Here is a 14,551-nt window from a genome sequence, read left to right as displayed (position 1 = left end):
CACACATGCCAGGGAAGCTGAGAGCTTTAAACTGCCCATAGCTGGCTAGTACACGTTTCACCTGACGCACAGGCCTACCTGCAGCTCAGACCTGTGGCTGTCCCTATCTCGCTTCGAATTGGATAAGGATTTCTTGGCAATTTCATTGGAACTTTGGGCAAGATGGTAAACCAGCAAGAATTATCTTCAGACAAGATGTTGGTAAAATTTTCCTTCTTGGGATAAAAAAACCCCAACCTATTAGTATTAAGAGCACTGAATGAAAGCACATTAGCACTAAGATTAACTAGTCAAAGACACCTAGAAAGTGTGATGCAACCACTCATTTTTCCGCCCTGTTAATAAAGGAAGCCTCTGAGGGTTTATTTGGAAGTTCTTAATTTGGTAGTTGTTTTTCACTTCCAGACGGAGTCTCCTCTCCTGGTGCGGCCATACTTACCACACATCACCAAATCGGAGCTCCATGCAGTCATGACAGCTGGATTCTCAACTATTGCTGGAAGTGTCTTAGGAGCATATATTTCTTTTGGGGTAAGATGGGGAAAGAGAACTGGAAAACAGATTGCTTATCTGAAATTATTTGAGTGTAGAAGCCCAGCTAAAATGCTTTGGAAGTATACCTGAGTCATTCCCATCTTTTTTTTTTTCTTTTTTTCCTGAAGGAATTAACCACAAAAATCCCGTCTTGCAACAGTAAAAAAAAAAGGATACTAAGATCTGATCTTGAAGATACTGTTAAGTAGCACGAACATCTACCTAAGTAACGCAGAGAGACTTCCTGCCATAGCTGCAAGGAGACAACTGATTTGTTTACTTTTCTATAGTCCAGATGAGCTGACATATGGAATATACTAACTGATCAACCCTCTCATTACTGTGGCAGTGATAAAGTCCTTCAGGAACTGTTGCTAGCCATATGAGCCTAAAGAGTTAACTTGCAACTGAGGTTCTAGTGGTGCTGTACAAACACAAGTAGTAAACCTCTTGTATGCTAAGGGGCTGGCAGCACAAAGCCAGAAAAACAGGGCTGAAGATGTAATTTATGATCAGAGTCATTGGGGATGGTTGATAAATGTAGTAGTTCCATGTCTGAATAAAATATACTAGAAAGGCAGAGTCAAGAAAGGAGGACTGGACAAAAAGAGAGAGTAAGAGAAGGAGAGATAGATATACTGTAGAAGCAAGCAAAGAAGTAGTTTTGTGTAGAAACTTGTGGAAGAATGGGTAAAAGGGGAATAGAAGATTTTATGACAAGCCATGTAATTTTTTTTTTAAACACAACATCAAGAGACAAAACCAATTTTCTGCCACTGCAGGGTGTTCAGGGGGTGTTAAGGAAGGCCGGCTCTCACTCACCTGCTCTGCTATTGCTACACTCAGCTGTACTCAACGGACTTGGCTTTTCTGTTTGTTTCTTTTGCCTTCTGGCTTGCCACTAGAGAGGACTGAAGAAGTTTGCCTCTTGGAAAGATTACTCCAAATGATTCATTACTTAGACTTTTCCTGTCTCCAATTGGCCTTCTCCTGTATTGCTCATTCTCTTCTTTTCCTTGTGAGCAATGATCCTCTGTAGAAAGATCATCCAAGTGTCTAATCATTTTAATTGCTCTTCTCCCTGTTTGTGCATGATGTAGTTATCACAGCATATTTTCTGTCACCTGGAATTCTAGGTTTCTGCCTCCCACCTACTGACTGCTTCTGTCATGTCAGCACCAGCGTCATTAGCCACCTCCAAATTATTCTGGCCTGAAACTGAAAAGCCTGTAGTAACTCTGAGCAGTGGCCTACAAATGGCAAAAAGGTAAGCTGATCTAGGCTGTAGTTAATTCATGTAAAAATGAGATTTGGAAGAATAACTCCTTACACAGAATCTTTAGGGTTAGTACATGGTAGATGTGCAAGCAATAAGTTAATTATACACCAATATTTCCCAAATAAGTAGTTTGTGAATTCAGGTGCACTATGCCCCATTACAACGTACAGAGTTATCATTACCCATTGGAACAGGCACAGAGATGACAAGGACCTGGGCCAGGCAATAAACCCTCCAAAGAAAGAGGGAAATGCCTACCTCAGGTGAGCTACGAAGCAGTTTTCCCATTTGCTTTGTTGCTGTCTTTGCTTCATAACAAACCTGTAAATGCAAGCATACAAAAGCAAAGGTGGAACAATCATTTCAACAATGACAGCAGCAAACTCATTGCCCATCTGCAGGGAGATTCACATCCCTTGAGAATGACATGCAAAGCAAAAAGGCTTGTAAGGAGCTGTTCCTGAACAAACCAGGCATCTCTGCAAGGGCTGCCTGGAAGAAGAGCAGTGCCCACTCCCCCATCCCAGTGGTGCCAGGGGCAGTCACAGTATTGAGATCTGATCCGGAGCATCTCCAACCCTGAATGTGCCAGAATTCATCCTTGGGGCACCAAAAAAAATCATACCCTCCCAGTGGTTCTGATGGATGAAACCTACTTCACCTCATCCTTATTTTCCCTCTAAGTAAACAGACAGCTTTGGTAGTAGATTTCTAATCCAGTAACTTTTAGTTCTGTGATTTGTTCTTGAATTAAAAAAAAAATGTTCACAGTCTGGTTTTTTTTTTCCTTGATAAAGTGAATCAAACAACCTGCTGGAAGCAGCCAGTCAAGGTGCCTCTACCTCCATCCTCCTGGTGGCAAACATTGCTGTGAATCTGATCTCCTTCCTTGCCCTGCTGGCTTTCCTCGACTCAGCCCTCTCTTGGGTGGGCAATCTGTTTGACTATCCGCAGCTGAACTTTGAGGTATGGTCTTCAGGTCCTTTATGCAGCTTATATCCATGCATAATTTGTCTTTCTCAAAGAAATACAAATTGGCTATGTGGTTTTGTTGTGGGGTTTTTTTGGAGGTTTTTTTAAAAATATGATCTAAACATATATTTTTATGTGCTTATTCTTGAAAAATGTCTTTATAGCCAAAGGAAAATTGTTGCCATGTAAATATGCCTGTATCCATTAGTCCATGTATAGCTTCCCTCTGTGGTGCTCTTGCTAACCCGCAGAGTATGTTTACAGAGCATTGTATGCTAATATCTGCCTCCTCTAACCTAGCAGTGCAGCAGATCAGTTGGTTACACACTTGCCATGCCATTACATCTCCTTCAGCACAAACATTGAAGTGGCTTTGGCTTCAGAAAGGCCCATCAAGTCCTTATTGCTCACTAGCTTCACTTAGATAAGGACACTGGGGCAGGGCTAGACATGTCTGAACCCACACTTACTCAATACTACTTAGTTCTCAACACAATTGTAAAACTGCGCTCAAACCACTCAGCTGAGCAAACAGGTTTTAAACAGGACTTCTTTTTTTAACCTAGGTCAATACATCATTTTTGACCCAATGGGGTCAAACCCAATCTTGGTTTGATGGTTTTGGGCTTTTTGTTTTGCAGTCTCCTAGCTGTTCGCACAAAAGTGTTGTGTAAAATACAGATATAATGTTGTGATAAAGGTGCTGCAGAAGTGAATAGGCACTCATAGCAGGTGTGGCTTCTGCAATATTAAGATGTTACCCTGCACAGCTTCCACAGATTGTCCCACTGCACAGACACCCACAGCAAAGGAAAGGCACAAGTATGCATACCTCAGCAACACTTTTGCAAGGGCTGGATGGAGTAAGATTTGAACAGATAACCCACAAGGAACTGAGACCCACAGATATGTTGCATTCAGCCATATACCCGTCTTGAGAGATACTAACCTCTAGCCTTTTGCGGGCAGAGAAACCAGCCAGGAATAGTAACTGCTTAAACACCATAATTAGTTACATTCACTAAGGACAATCTTACCAAATTCTTTCACAGCTGGAGCTATTTTGTCTCATATAAACATAAGATATACTATGATATGGGATTTTTTTGAAATTTACATAAAACTTTCAATGCTAGGAAAAAGGTACAACTTTAATTATGCCAGATATACAGTTTTTATGCAGAGAGAAGTCTTTTGTTTACACCAGTTGGTGTTCAATAACCTGGTAATTGAGCATGTTCATTAACACACTTGATTTAATAAGCAAAAGAACTAGACTTCTCAATTTTCTTCTGAGCTGTTTTAACTGAACCCTCCTTCTTTGCTTCAATCTCTATGCCCAATTTGACGCCACTGTTGGGGAAAAAGGTCACAGAATTTTTTTTTTTTTTTACTTTAGGTGTAAAATTAGGGACATAGCTAATTACTTTGTATTGTAGTTCAGCCCCGATCAGGAGCAGACTACGCAGTCTCTCTCTCACTCCCCCCTACCCTCCAAAAGAATAGGGGGAGATGATATAAGAAAAACGGCTCGAGGTTTGAGATAAGGACAGGGAGAAATCCTTAAAGTTACCGTTACGGGCAAACCAGACTCGACTTGGGGAAAAATACTCATTTATTTCTAAAACTAGCAGCAGAATGAGACAGGGAACAAGATAACCTCCCCCCCACCTCCCTCTTCCCAAGCTTAACATTATCTCTACTACCTTCCCCGCCCCCAAGCGGCACAGGGGGGAAAGGGAATGGGGGTCGCGGTCAGTCCATCATGTGTTTTTTCATGCCACTGCTTCGTTGTCGGGGGAAGAACTCCTCGTGTTCCTCCTCTGCCTCAGCATGGGGTCCTTCCCACGGGCCACAGTCCTTCCAGCATGGGTCATCTCTTCCACAGGGTGCAGTCCCTCCAAAACAGCTGTCCCAGCAGGCCCTTCACGGGCCACAGCCGCCTTCAGGCATCCGCCTGCCCCAGCGTGGGGTCTTCCACGGGCTGCAGGTGAATCTCTGCCCCTCCGTGGACCTCCATGGGCTGTAGGGGGACAACCTGTTCCACCATGGTTATCACCACAGGCTGCAGGGGAATCTTGGCCAGGAGCCACATTACTCCTCCTGCTCCTTCTCCACTGACCTTGGCGTCTGCAGCCGTTCCTCACAACAGGCAGGCAGACGCCTCTCGGGATCCTTTTTACATCTTATTCATTTCTCATCTCCTCTCCACTTCTTGCAGCCGGGCCAGGCTGAGTCAGGCCCAGTCAGCTGCCTGGCAGGAGGCCAGAGGGTGAGGCCTGCAAGGCCCACAAGGCTCGAGCCTCCCACTCTCTGACCTCGCTCAGCTGCTTCACATCTTCTCTTCCTTTTTTTTTTTCTGTTTTCCCCTTCTTAAATACATTATCGCAGAGGCGTTTTCACGGGACATTCTACTACCAATTGGCTCAGCCTTGGTCTGCCCTAGTCCCGGCCGAGTCCTCTGAACAAAGGGGAGCAACTTGTAGCAGTTTCCTACAGAAGCTACCACCATAGGCCCCCACCCCTCACTTAACAAAACCAGAACACTTTGTTATCTCTAGATTTTGAAAATCGTTTAAAAATTACTCAAGCATATCTTACTATTAAAAACCCTTAATCTTCCAGAAGTGTTAGCAGTAAGAATTCAAGGTTAATTTTCCTCTGCTGAAATAAAACCATCCTTATTTTAAGTTCAGAGAACTTATTGCATGCCATTGTTCTTTGAGCAACCATATCTTTTGACATGCTTTGTCTTACATATTTTGCAGAACATTTGTGCTTTTGTCTTCATGCCATTGTCCTTCATGATGGGGGTCGACTGGGAAGACAGTTTTATTGTTGGTGGACTATTAGGCTACAAAACTTTCTTCAATGAATTTGTGGCTTATGAGCGCCTCTCCAAACTGATTCACAACCGAGAAAAGGGTGGGAGCATGTACATTAATGGTGTGAAACAGTATATGACTGTAAGTAATATTTTCTAATACTTTTCTGCTGAAATCTAACTTGTTTTTTTTCATATGGGCACAAAGGGATAGGGGTGGCATATTACTTTAAAGAATGTTTTCCAGTAACAGGAGTTCAATTATGAAAATCCAGCATTGCTTTGTGAGACTGCCTTGACTGTCACTACACTAGCTATCTCAAGCAAGCATAGCAGAAAAAGGCATAGTGTTAGGGAACATGCAGTGTCCCACAAGACACTGCACATAAGACCAAGGCTGTCTTCAAGGTGAGTTTCTTCTTACCTCATTCTTAGCTAGCACTTCCCCATGAGATACTCTTCGAAAAACCTGGGCAAGAACTGGGGGATCCTCCTGCCTGCAGGCATTTAGCTAAGCATTAAGCTTCAAGAGAGGCATCCAGCAAGCTTTAGTTGATGGCATTTCAGATACCACCAGCATACGTCTGCTGGAAGTTTTTGTCCTTGGTGCAGAGGGCAGCAATGCAAGACATGTATTACATGGTATACACCTCCCTTGCCACACTGAGTCCAACCAGCTTGTTTGAATTGCCAACGAATGTTAGTCTGCGTGAGGATTCCCAGCCAAAGCCTGGGCTTACCTCTCATTAACAAGTCCACCCAGATTGACCCAGCAGGATGCATAATTCCTACTACAATTCACTGAGGAAGAAACCTAGAGGATGGCAACACCAAAGGGTTTGCTAGGTGTGTGCGCAGGGACAAAGGGCATGCAGTGATAAAGGCAGCCATCACTGCCTTCCCATCTGGCATTCACATACACAGCCTGTGCTGAATTTGTCCTCATTCTAAGCACTGGCAATGAAACCCATGATATCTGGCCTTACGCCTGCACTGGCCTTTCTTCCTCAAATCAAGACAAATTGTCACTGTAGAGGACCCTTAATCAGGAAGCATCCTTTTGCACAAATTTTAATTGTCGTTTATTCCAGTGTGTGCTGTGGATACCTGCCTTATATACAAAACCAAAAACATGTTCTTGAGTGCTTGCATTCCTTGTCACCAGAACATATTTCGCAAGTGGAGGTAGAAAGCCAGGTGGTCTGATCAAATACTCACACACTTGCCTTAACATCCATTACCAGTGCTCCTGGAATTCCTGGAAATAGGATCCAGGGCTAGATGTACCTTTGATCTGTCCTGCTATAGTCATGCTACATTCTACAAGGGAAATATGGCTTTGAACTCCTGAATGAGTGAAAACATATATTTTTTTTTAATCTGGAATTCAGCCTTAGAATTCAGATCCCATCAACCTATTTCATTTTTTTTATTTTTATAAGATGTTGTGTAGAACTTACATGTTGACTTCTAAAACCTATATAGAGCTGTATAAGATTCTACAGTAAAAAATTCTGAGATATAAGATAATTTTCATTCATAATACTAGTACAAATTGCCCAGTAACCATTTTAATTATGGCACTACAATTCAGATGAAAGTGTGCTTGACTTCGACCTTTGATTCCTCTTTGGCTCCAGAACTCTCTAGTACTTCCAAGCACAGATATTCAGTCAGAGTGAGCAAACAAACCATTCTTCTGAACTCCCTCACCTGAGTAATAACAAGGCTTCCTGTTTTCAGAGCTAGGAAAGTGCAAATGAAAGCAGGAAAATCACAGTACACAAAGCCTTTTCTAGGAAAAGCAGGTAGAGTGGGTACTTGAAAAGCATTTTCCTGCATATGTGCAGAGTGACTGAAAAGGTCTACAAATTGGCTTTTATAAAACAGGAATGGAAACAGAAACTTCTAATAAACAGGAAACCGACTAGAACACTCACTCAGGCATCTTCAGCTTGGGCCTAAAAAGCAGTGAATAGGAGTTCAGAGCTGCCATGGTGACAAAAATCAGTTTGCTGAGATATGTTGCCTCCTTTCCCAAGTTGTTTGAACTACATTTGTCTCAAGGTTTGCAAAATTTGTAACCTAATTTCACCCAAAGTCATTTTGTGTCCTGTGAGGAGTTCTTCCATGGGGACAAAAGCCAACCCAACCTTGTCTTTGCTCTGAGGTCCAAACTGAGCTGGTGTTGCCCAAGGAGAAGAAGGTGGCTGAAGTCAAGAAGGAAATAAGCCACTAGTTTGGATTCCAAAATTATGTCCTTCTGCCTGTTATCACATCAAAGCACCCACTCTCTAGGAGACCCATTTTGTCTTTTTTCCTCTGTGCACTGTGTGGAACACACACAGAGCAGGTTTGCAGATGGAGCTCTCTGCTTCTTCAGGGACAAAGAAGCAAGGGATACATGCCAAAACTTGAGGTTTCAACAGAGTGTTATAGAGGCAGTACAGCTATGAACAACAAGTTAAGTTAAAGCGCTCTGAGTCATACCTTCAAAAAGCGGCAGCTAAATTGTCACCAGTAAGATAAGAATTATGTTTGGTCTTTAATTAGTAGTACTGAGTTCAACAAGGCACAGCAAAATACATGAAAACCATCACATGGTTTTAAAGTCCTCACATGGGCAGTGGATATGAAAGCCTGCACCTTTGAGGAAGAGAGTGAGACTACCTTGCTGAAAGCTGCACACCGGGGCAGCAACCAAGCCAAACAAGGGTAATTTCAGTACTTGCAGCTCTGAGCCACAATGCCATATTTTCAGACGTCTAAATTAGCATGAGCTGCCTCAAACCACTCAACATGGTGTGTGCTTGTTTTCCAGGTTCGCTCTGAAGTCATTGCCACCTATGCTCTTTGTGGGTTTGCCAACTTCGGCTCCCTGGGACTGGTAATAGGAGGCCTGAGTAAGAACATCTCTCATGGACAATTTATTTGGCAAACAAATCCCAAAGAAAACACCAAAAGGAAAAGGCTGTGGGTGAAGCTTAGCAGCATTAGGGGCTGAGCAGCTGCTCTGCCAAGACCTGGCACCCAACTGTGCTTGGAAGGGCTGCCAGAGGAGTGCAGGCTTTGGCGTGGAGGTACTGGGAGAGGGGCTGAGGACAAGGGGAGGGGACCAAGCCCTGATGATAGGCCTCCCTATCCAGCCCTTACACTATGACCCTTAGCTACTACAGCCCTCAGGCTCCAGGAGGAGCAAACCATCCCTCTAGCCTGCTGGTTTGAAAGAAAAAGTTGGTTATTTCCTGTAAAAATGTCACATATATGCAGTAAGTTTTCAGGGAAAGAATGAAAAAAAAAAAAAAAAAGGAGAGTTTCAATGTTAAGGGAAAAAGAAAAATTGCAAAACCATCTGGGTTCCTCACTGGGTGCCAGAATTGCTGGTGACCGCCTTTACCCTGCAGCCCCGGTGGGCTCTACAGCACCGGGGCAGCATGGAGGAGCAGGACCCAGCCAGACCCCTGTGCCGTACCTGGGGTTTCCATCTGAAAGCTGCCATCTACCAGCAGAGGTGTGCAAACTACCAAAGCAAAGAGAAGGCACCATTTTATACAGAAGCCACCTTCTTAACAGAAAGAGTCAACCTTGGCACTAGGCCTTCAAAGAGCCTGCTAAAAATGTCTGATTTTCCCTCCTCCTTTCTCCTGGTTCAAACTGCAGGATGGGAATTTCCTCTCAAGGTGGGAGAGCTGGCACCTTCATTGCCTCTATATCTATATGTGTTTATGTTTGACACATACTTTCATTTTCTTCCTAGCGAGCATTGCTCCCTCAAAAAAAAAGGAAATAGCTGGTGGTGCTTTCAGAGCAATGATTGCGGGAACTGTCGCCTGTTTCATGACGGCCTGTGTGGCAGGTACCATACTCAAGTTCGGTGTATCTCACAGCCAGGGACCATGAGGTGACAGGGCATCGGTACGGTGGGCACTGCTGGGCCATGCCTGTCACTCACACGCTCGTATTTTCGGGTTTGGCAGGATTAAAAGTCAGCGTGCAATGAAAGGTTCCTGAAAACTAGAATAGGAAAAGGTTTATTTTATGTCTTCCATTATATCTTATCTCTTTTTTCTTGTTAGTCTGTGCGTAACATGTGACTCATGGACAAAGCAAGTTATAGATGAGTTACAATCTGTCTTTCACACCGCTGGCTACAGAAATACAGGAGTAATTGTGGAGTAGAAACAGAAGAGTGGAAGGAGAGGAGACTGTAACAGAAAAGGAGCAAGGGCGAACCTGAACACCTTTTTCCCTTAATGTTAAATGGATATTTTGGGCTGACAGTATTCCCACAGAGCATTTAAGTTAATGAAACTGTCCTGAGGTGGGACTCAACAGCAAATCCTTATTTTCAAAGTCTCACCTTCAAGCTGAGTAAAGAGTTAGAATGCAACAGCCATTTTAGGAAGGAAATTAAAAATAACATAGTATTAGTGATTAAAAAGATTAATTAATTGACCAGATATGATCCAGTAGGTAAAATTTATCCCCAGTATTTAACAATCCCTTTCCTAGCTTTCTTTTCTGAGCATGTGATATGCAGAATTGCGTGGTGATGGTTAAAGTATTCATATCTCTGCAGTAAAGAAATATCTTGGTGCTTTATGTAGCTGAAAACAGCATGTTTGTTTCTATCACAGCTTCCCTATCCCTTTGTGTTCACTGCAGCAACAGAAACATATACATTTTAAGGATAAGCTCACACTATTTTCTGAAGGTTGTAGAACTAGTACACTTGAAATGTCATTAGTCTTATAGCACTCCATAGTATTTTAGTACATGACACTGCTCTGTATAACTGAGGAATCAGGAAATCTTACTAAAATATATAATTCCACAATCCTGGTCTTAAGAGTAAAACTGTGAACAGCCACTGGGAGATAACAAAACAAATAAAACAATAAAATCTGTTTTGGAAAGAGAATTACATTCCACCCACTCCTGCCATGGCAAATGGTTTCCTTATGCCCAGAAGAAGGTAAAAGAGACAAGCAATTTCTACTGCTCCAGTTAAGATAAGAACATATTTCAAATGTGTCTGGATTTCACAACACTACGTACAAAAAGGAGCTGTCACTTTCATATTTTTGTGTCTCAATTACTGCAATGAATGCTGATATTACTATGTACAGGAAATTTTGGAGAACATCTAGCAAAGCAAATGTAAATAAACCACAACTGCCTCAATTTAAAGCAAAAGAAAAGGTCCTGTATTTACTTGCACTGCTATAAATGCAGCTTAGCTCCATTTTAGTTAACGAAGGCACACTGACCCAGCAGTGAGAAAGCTATTAGCATACCTTTTTAGCAGCATTAAAAGGATCAGAAAAAACAAAATATTCTAAGTATAATAGGTTGCCATAATTTAATTTCTACTTATTAACAAAATGCTTGTGGCCACTCCTTAATCTAGTTCTGTACAATGACAAGGATTTTTTTTCTTTTTAATCCCACAATTCAAGGTTTTTAATCTTGCACCTTTTACAGACCATCTCAGATGGTGATTTCGTATCAGCCAGAACATTTCATCTGACCATGCCCCAGTGACTGACATTCCCAAGTCTTATCTTCCTCTTCATTGCTCGCTAAGAAAACTCTTGTTATTTACTTCACAGGAATGCTGACTGTCCCTGGTCGGGAAGTTCCTTGCCACATCTTATTGGGAAATGCCTTCAGCTCCACAGGTTTCCCTGCCAACAGCACAGAGCTAGTTGAATGCTGCCAACAACTCTTCACCAGGTATTGAGGAACTCTTTATCCTTCTGTCAGCATAATTTAGGGAGCTCACATATGCTCTAAAAGCCTAATTTTATTTTTTTGTATCTGGCTTTTTTCTTAGGTATCTGCTTTCCATGAACGTGCATCTTTTAAAGAAGTTCATATTTTAATGCTACTGAATTGTTTTCCTTTTCTCGGGCATTTCTCTGTTACATGCCAAACACAAACAGAAGCAACAGAGAACTCAAAATATCTTTGTCCAAACTCCAGCTTCCCAAAAAGCTACAGATAGATAGACTATCACGTAAAGATTCAGTGGTCTAGTTCAGGCTTATCTCAAATATTAACAAAAAGTAAATCAAATATTTGAACTAACACAATGTTAACATAATATCTGAGGATAACTCTAGCTGAAAAAAGCCAGGAGCTTTTCCTTCTGCTGTCTATGAATTTGCCTGAAGATAATAGTAATTATGTCTGTTTACATAGAAAATTTTACACAGTAAATTAGAAAAATATTCTGAGGTAAATTGTACCTGATAATTCTCTATAAAAAAAAAAAACCAGAGAAGAAAGAAATTATGATATTAAATAAAGAATATATTCAGACATTCTTAACACTTACAAAGAACCAAAGGTCTATGTATTTAGATGATGGCAAGAACCTTTAATTTTGTCCTAACATGCTTTTTTTTTTCCCATTTTCACAACTAATTACTTTAGTACTCTACTTCATCTTTTTTCCATGCTATTGAAAATAGAATAAGCTCATACATCTCTACATTTCTTTGAGCAAAGACAGTGTTCTAAGATTGAGCATTTGTCTACAACAAATGTATACAATGTAAATGTAACAGTGATGTTGCTGTAATCTAACCTGCAAGAATTCTCTGGACGAAATTCTCAAATGGGGAAATTTTTCAGAATTGTATTGATTCCATTGGATCTGCCTTCACATCCCCTCACTTAACTAAAACAAGTCTTTTGTATGTGTAGTAAAGAGGTATCTTGTTACATCTTCTTAGTATCAAGACTTGTGTCAACTTGAAATTTTTATGATGTTTAACTCCTCGTGTTAGGAATCAAAATTCCAATTCTAACTCTAAAATCTAAGGACTTTTTTTTTCCTGTATTATTCTTTTGACACATATATTTCTTCCTTCCATGCCTTGGCGTAAAAGGTACCTGTGAATATGGGCATATACAATGAGTAAGGTGGTCTTATTTTTATGGTAACATTTTTAGATTTCAACTATTAAGAAAAAAATGTCATTTAAAAAAATTATTCATGTTGGTATCAAGATAGCCAGCTTCTGCCTGAGTATCAGCACTTGCATATCACTGCAAGGAATTTCTGTTCTTGCAACCTGATGTTCCAATTGTGTTTATTGTAACATTGAATCATCATCAAAAACCTTTTTGCACAGTAAAAATCATCTATGATGTTGGGTTCTTTCATTCATATCTCTTCATCACTCTAACTTTTCCTCATGACAGTAATTTTCACACTACTAGTTTGCTATAAAGACAGTAGCTTGTTCTGTTTTCACTGGAATCAATGTTGAGCAAATACTTCAAAGATGCAAAAACCTCGAATAGTGAAGTGAAACTCAATCATTTCAGTTATCTAGGAAGATATACCCAAGGCACAAGGGCTTTATACAGAAAACCAGGCATCACCCCAGTAAAAAGTGAGAACATCTGGTCATAGCACATGGCTCATATTTGGAAAGTCTTCTGTCTTTAATTTCTTATGAAATATTTGCAAATTCAAAGTTGCTTTCGAGAAAGTGTATGTGTATGTTTGTATGTGTGTGCATGTGTGTGTGCATATGCATGTCTAGGTGCATGTGTTTGTGTATACTTGTATGTACATAGTTTTATATATGTATATATATTTCCATAAGAGAAAAGGAATGTATCTAATTTCTGCTTTTATCTCCTTCCGCAGTGTAAATGATTCCCAGATGATCTTCCCTGGAGGAAACTACAGCCTGAGTTCCTGGAAAGGATGTTGCCAAATACTGCATCGACCTGCTTTTAATTGCACTTGGATTAACCCTTAATTTTGAGGGGGGATAGATAAAAAATAAGAGCTGTGTAAAGGTAATAAAAAATTCCGTTTTCCACAACAAATGTGAACTGCGTCCTCAAACCTCTATTTTCTGTCTCTTACTAGTCCAATTCCACTGACTTGCTTGGAATTATTCATCAATTAAACTGGGATAAAGGCAAGACACCTCTTGCTGCAGATCTCTTCTCCCATTACAGATCAGAAGAGAAGGAGAATATTTCTGAGCCTGATTCTCCTGATTTCCTTTCTACCCTGAAACTGGTGAATTCGTAGAATTAAACTGCTGTGGACAAGAAGAAAATCAGATTCAGAGGATTTGACTGCCACTTCAGAAAGCTGTGAACTAGAAATAATATTTAGAATTGCCAGCTATTCGTAATAGTATTTCTGCTCTTTTTGATACCAAAGAAGTGTCTTTACTGCATGAAGATAAATGATTCTGTTCTCAGAAATCTCCGCACATTTCTTCTAGTAACTATGGCTGCATGTGAACTGAGCTACTAACATGTGCACCTCAGCAGCTTGGTCACTGAAGCACCCAAATGAGGGACTAGCCACTGTGTGCCCCAATCCCCCTCCTGCCCATAGAGGTATCTAGGCCACATCTTGATCCAGTAGGTTGGTCCCTGTTTAGAGGTAACTCAGATGAATGGACATGTCCAGTCTCCAAGGAACATTTTCTGAATCAATTCTTCTCAATCTTTTTTGTTAACAATTGTGAAAATTGATCCTGAAGTCACCAACCAGGAGCTCCAAGCAATATTTCTACTAGAAACAACAAAGCTGTATTGCAAATCAAATGTGAGTAAAAGCAGGTCACAATCTGACTACTCCCTGTGCAAGCAACATTAATGGATCTTGAAGACCTCTAAAAAATCCTCTTGAAGAGGAAAGTCTGTTGTATTTTTAAGCTTCAGACCTTTCATGGACTCCAAAACTGAAGAGTTATTTGCAGATTGTTTTGCAGAAGATTATGTTATGAATATTCCTACCCTATGGTACAGCTATTTTCAGAGGACATTTATTTGGACTTATTCTAAAAGACACTAGTTTCCTGTAGAACTCAGTTTATTAACTTAATCCTCTGAAAAATTATAAATGCCAGTATTACTACTACTTGTGATTTTTATAATGGATTTCATATTGTTAGGTG

General features: G+C 40.9%; 1 protein-coding gene across 1 annotated transcript in view; it reads left to right on the top strand.

Annotated features, from left to right (window-relative positions):
* Positions 1-13,423, top strand: part of SLC28A3 (solute carrier family 28 member 3) — a 45,913-nt gene extending 32,490 nt beyond the window's left edge. Inside the window, exons 11-18 of the mRNA XM_086770734.1 lie at positions 406-531; positions 1,671-1,801; positions 2,611-2,779; positions 5,554-5,751; positions 8,431-8,512; positions 9,367-9,465; positions 11,222-11,345; positions 13,276-13,423. Coding sequence (XP_086626860.1) covers positions 406-531; positions 1,671-1,801; positions 2,611-2,779; positions 5,554-5,751; positions 8,431-8,512; positions 9,367-9,465; positions 11,222-11,345; positions 13,276-13,390 — 1,044 coding nt within the window. The 3' untranslated portion in view covers positions 13,391-13,423. The remainder of the gene's footprint in view (positions 1-405; positions 532-1,670; positions 1,802-2,610; positions 2,780-5,553; positions 5,752-8,430; positions 8,513-9,366; positions 9,466-11,221; positions 11,346-13,275) is intronic.
* The last annotated feature ends 1,128 nt before the right edge of the window (positions 13,424-14,551 follow it).

The sequence above is a fragment of the Chlamydotis macqueenii genome, chromosome Z (assembly GCF_036417535.1).
Source record: "Chlamydotis macqueenii isolate bChlMac1 chromosome Z, bChlMac1.mat, whole genome shotgun sequence".
NCBI classification, from domain to species: Eukaryota; Metazoa; Chordata; class Aves; order Otidiformes; family Otididae; genus Chlamydotis; species Chlamydotis macqueenii.
This window is presented reverse-complemented; position numbering and strand designations above follow the sequence as displayed.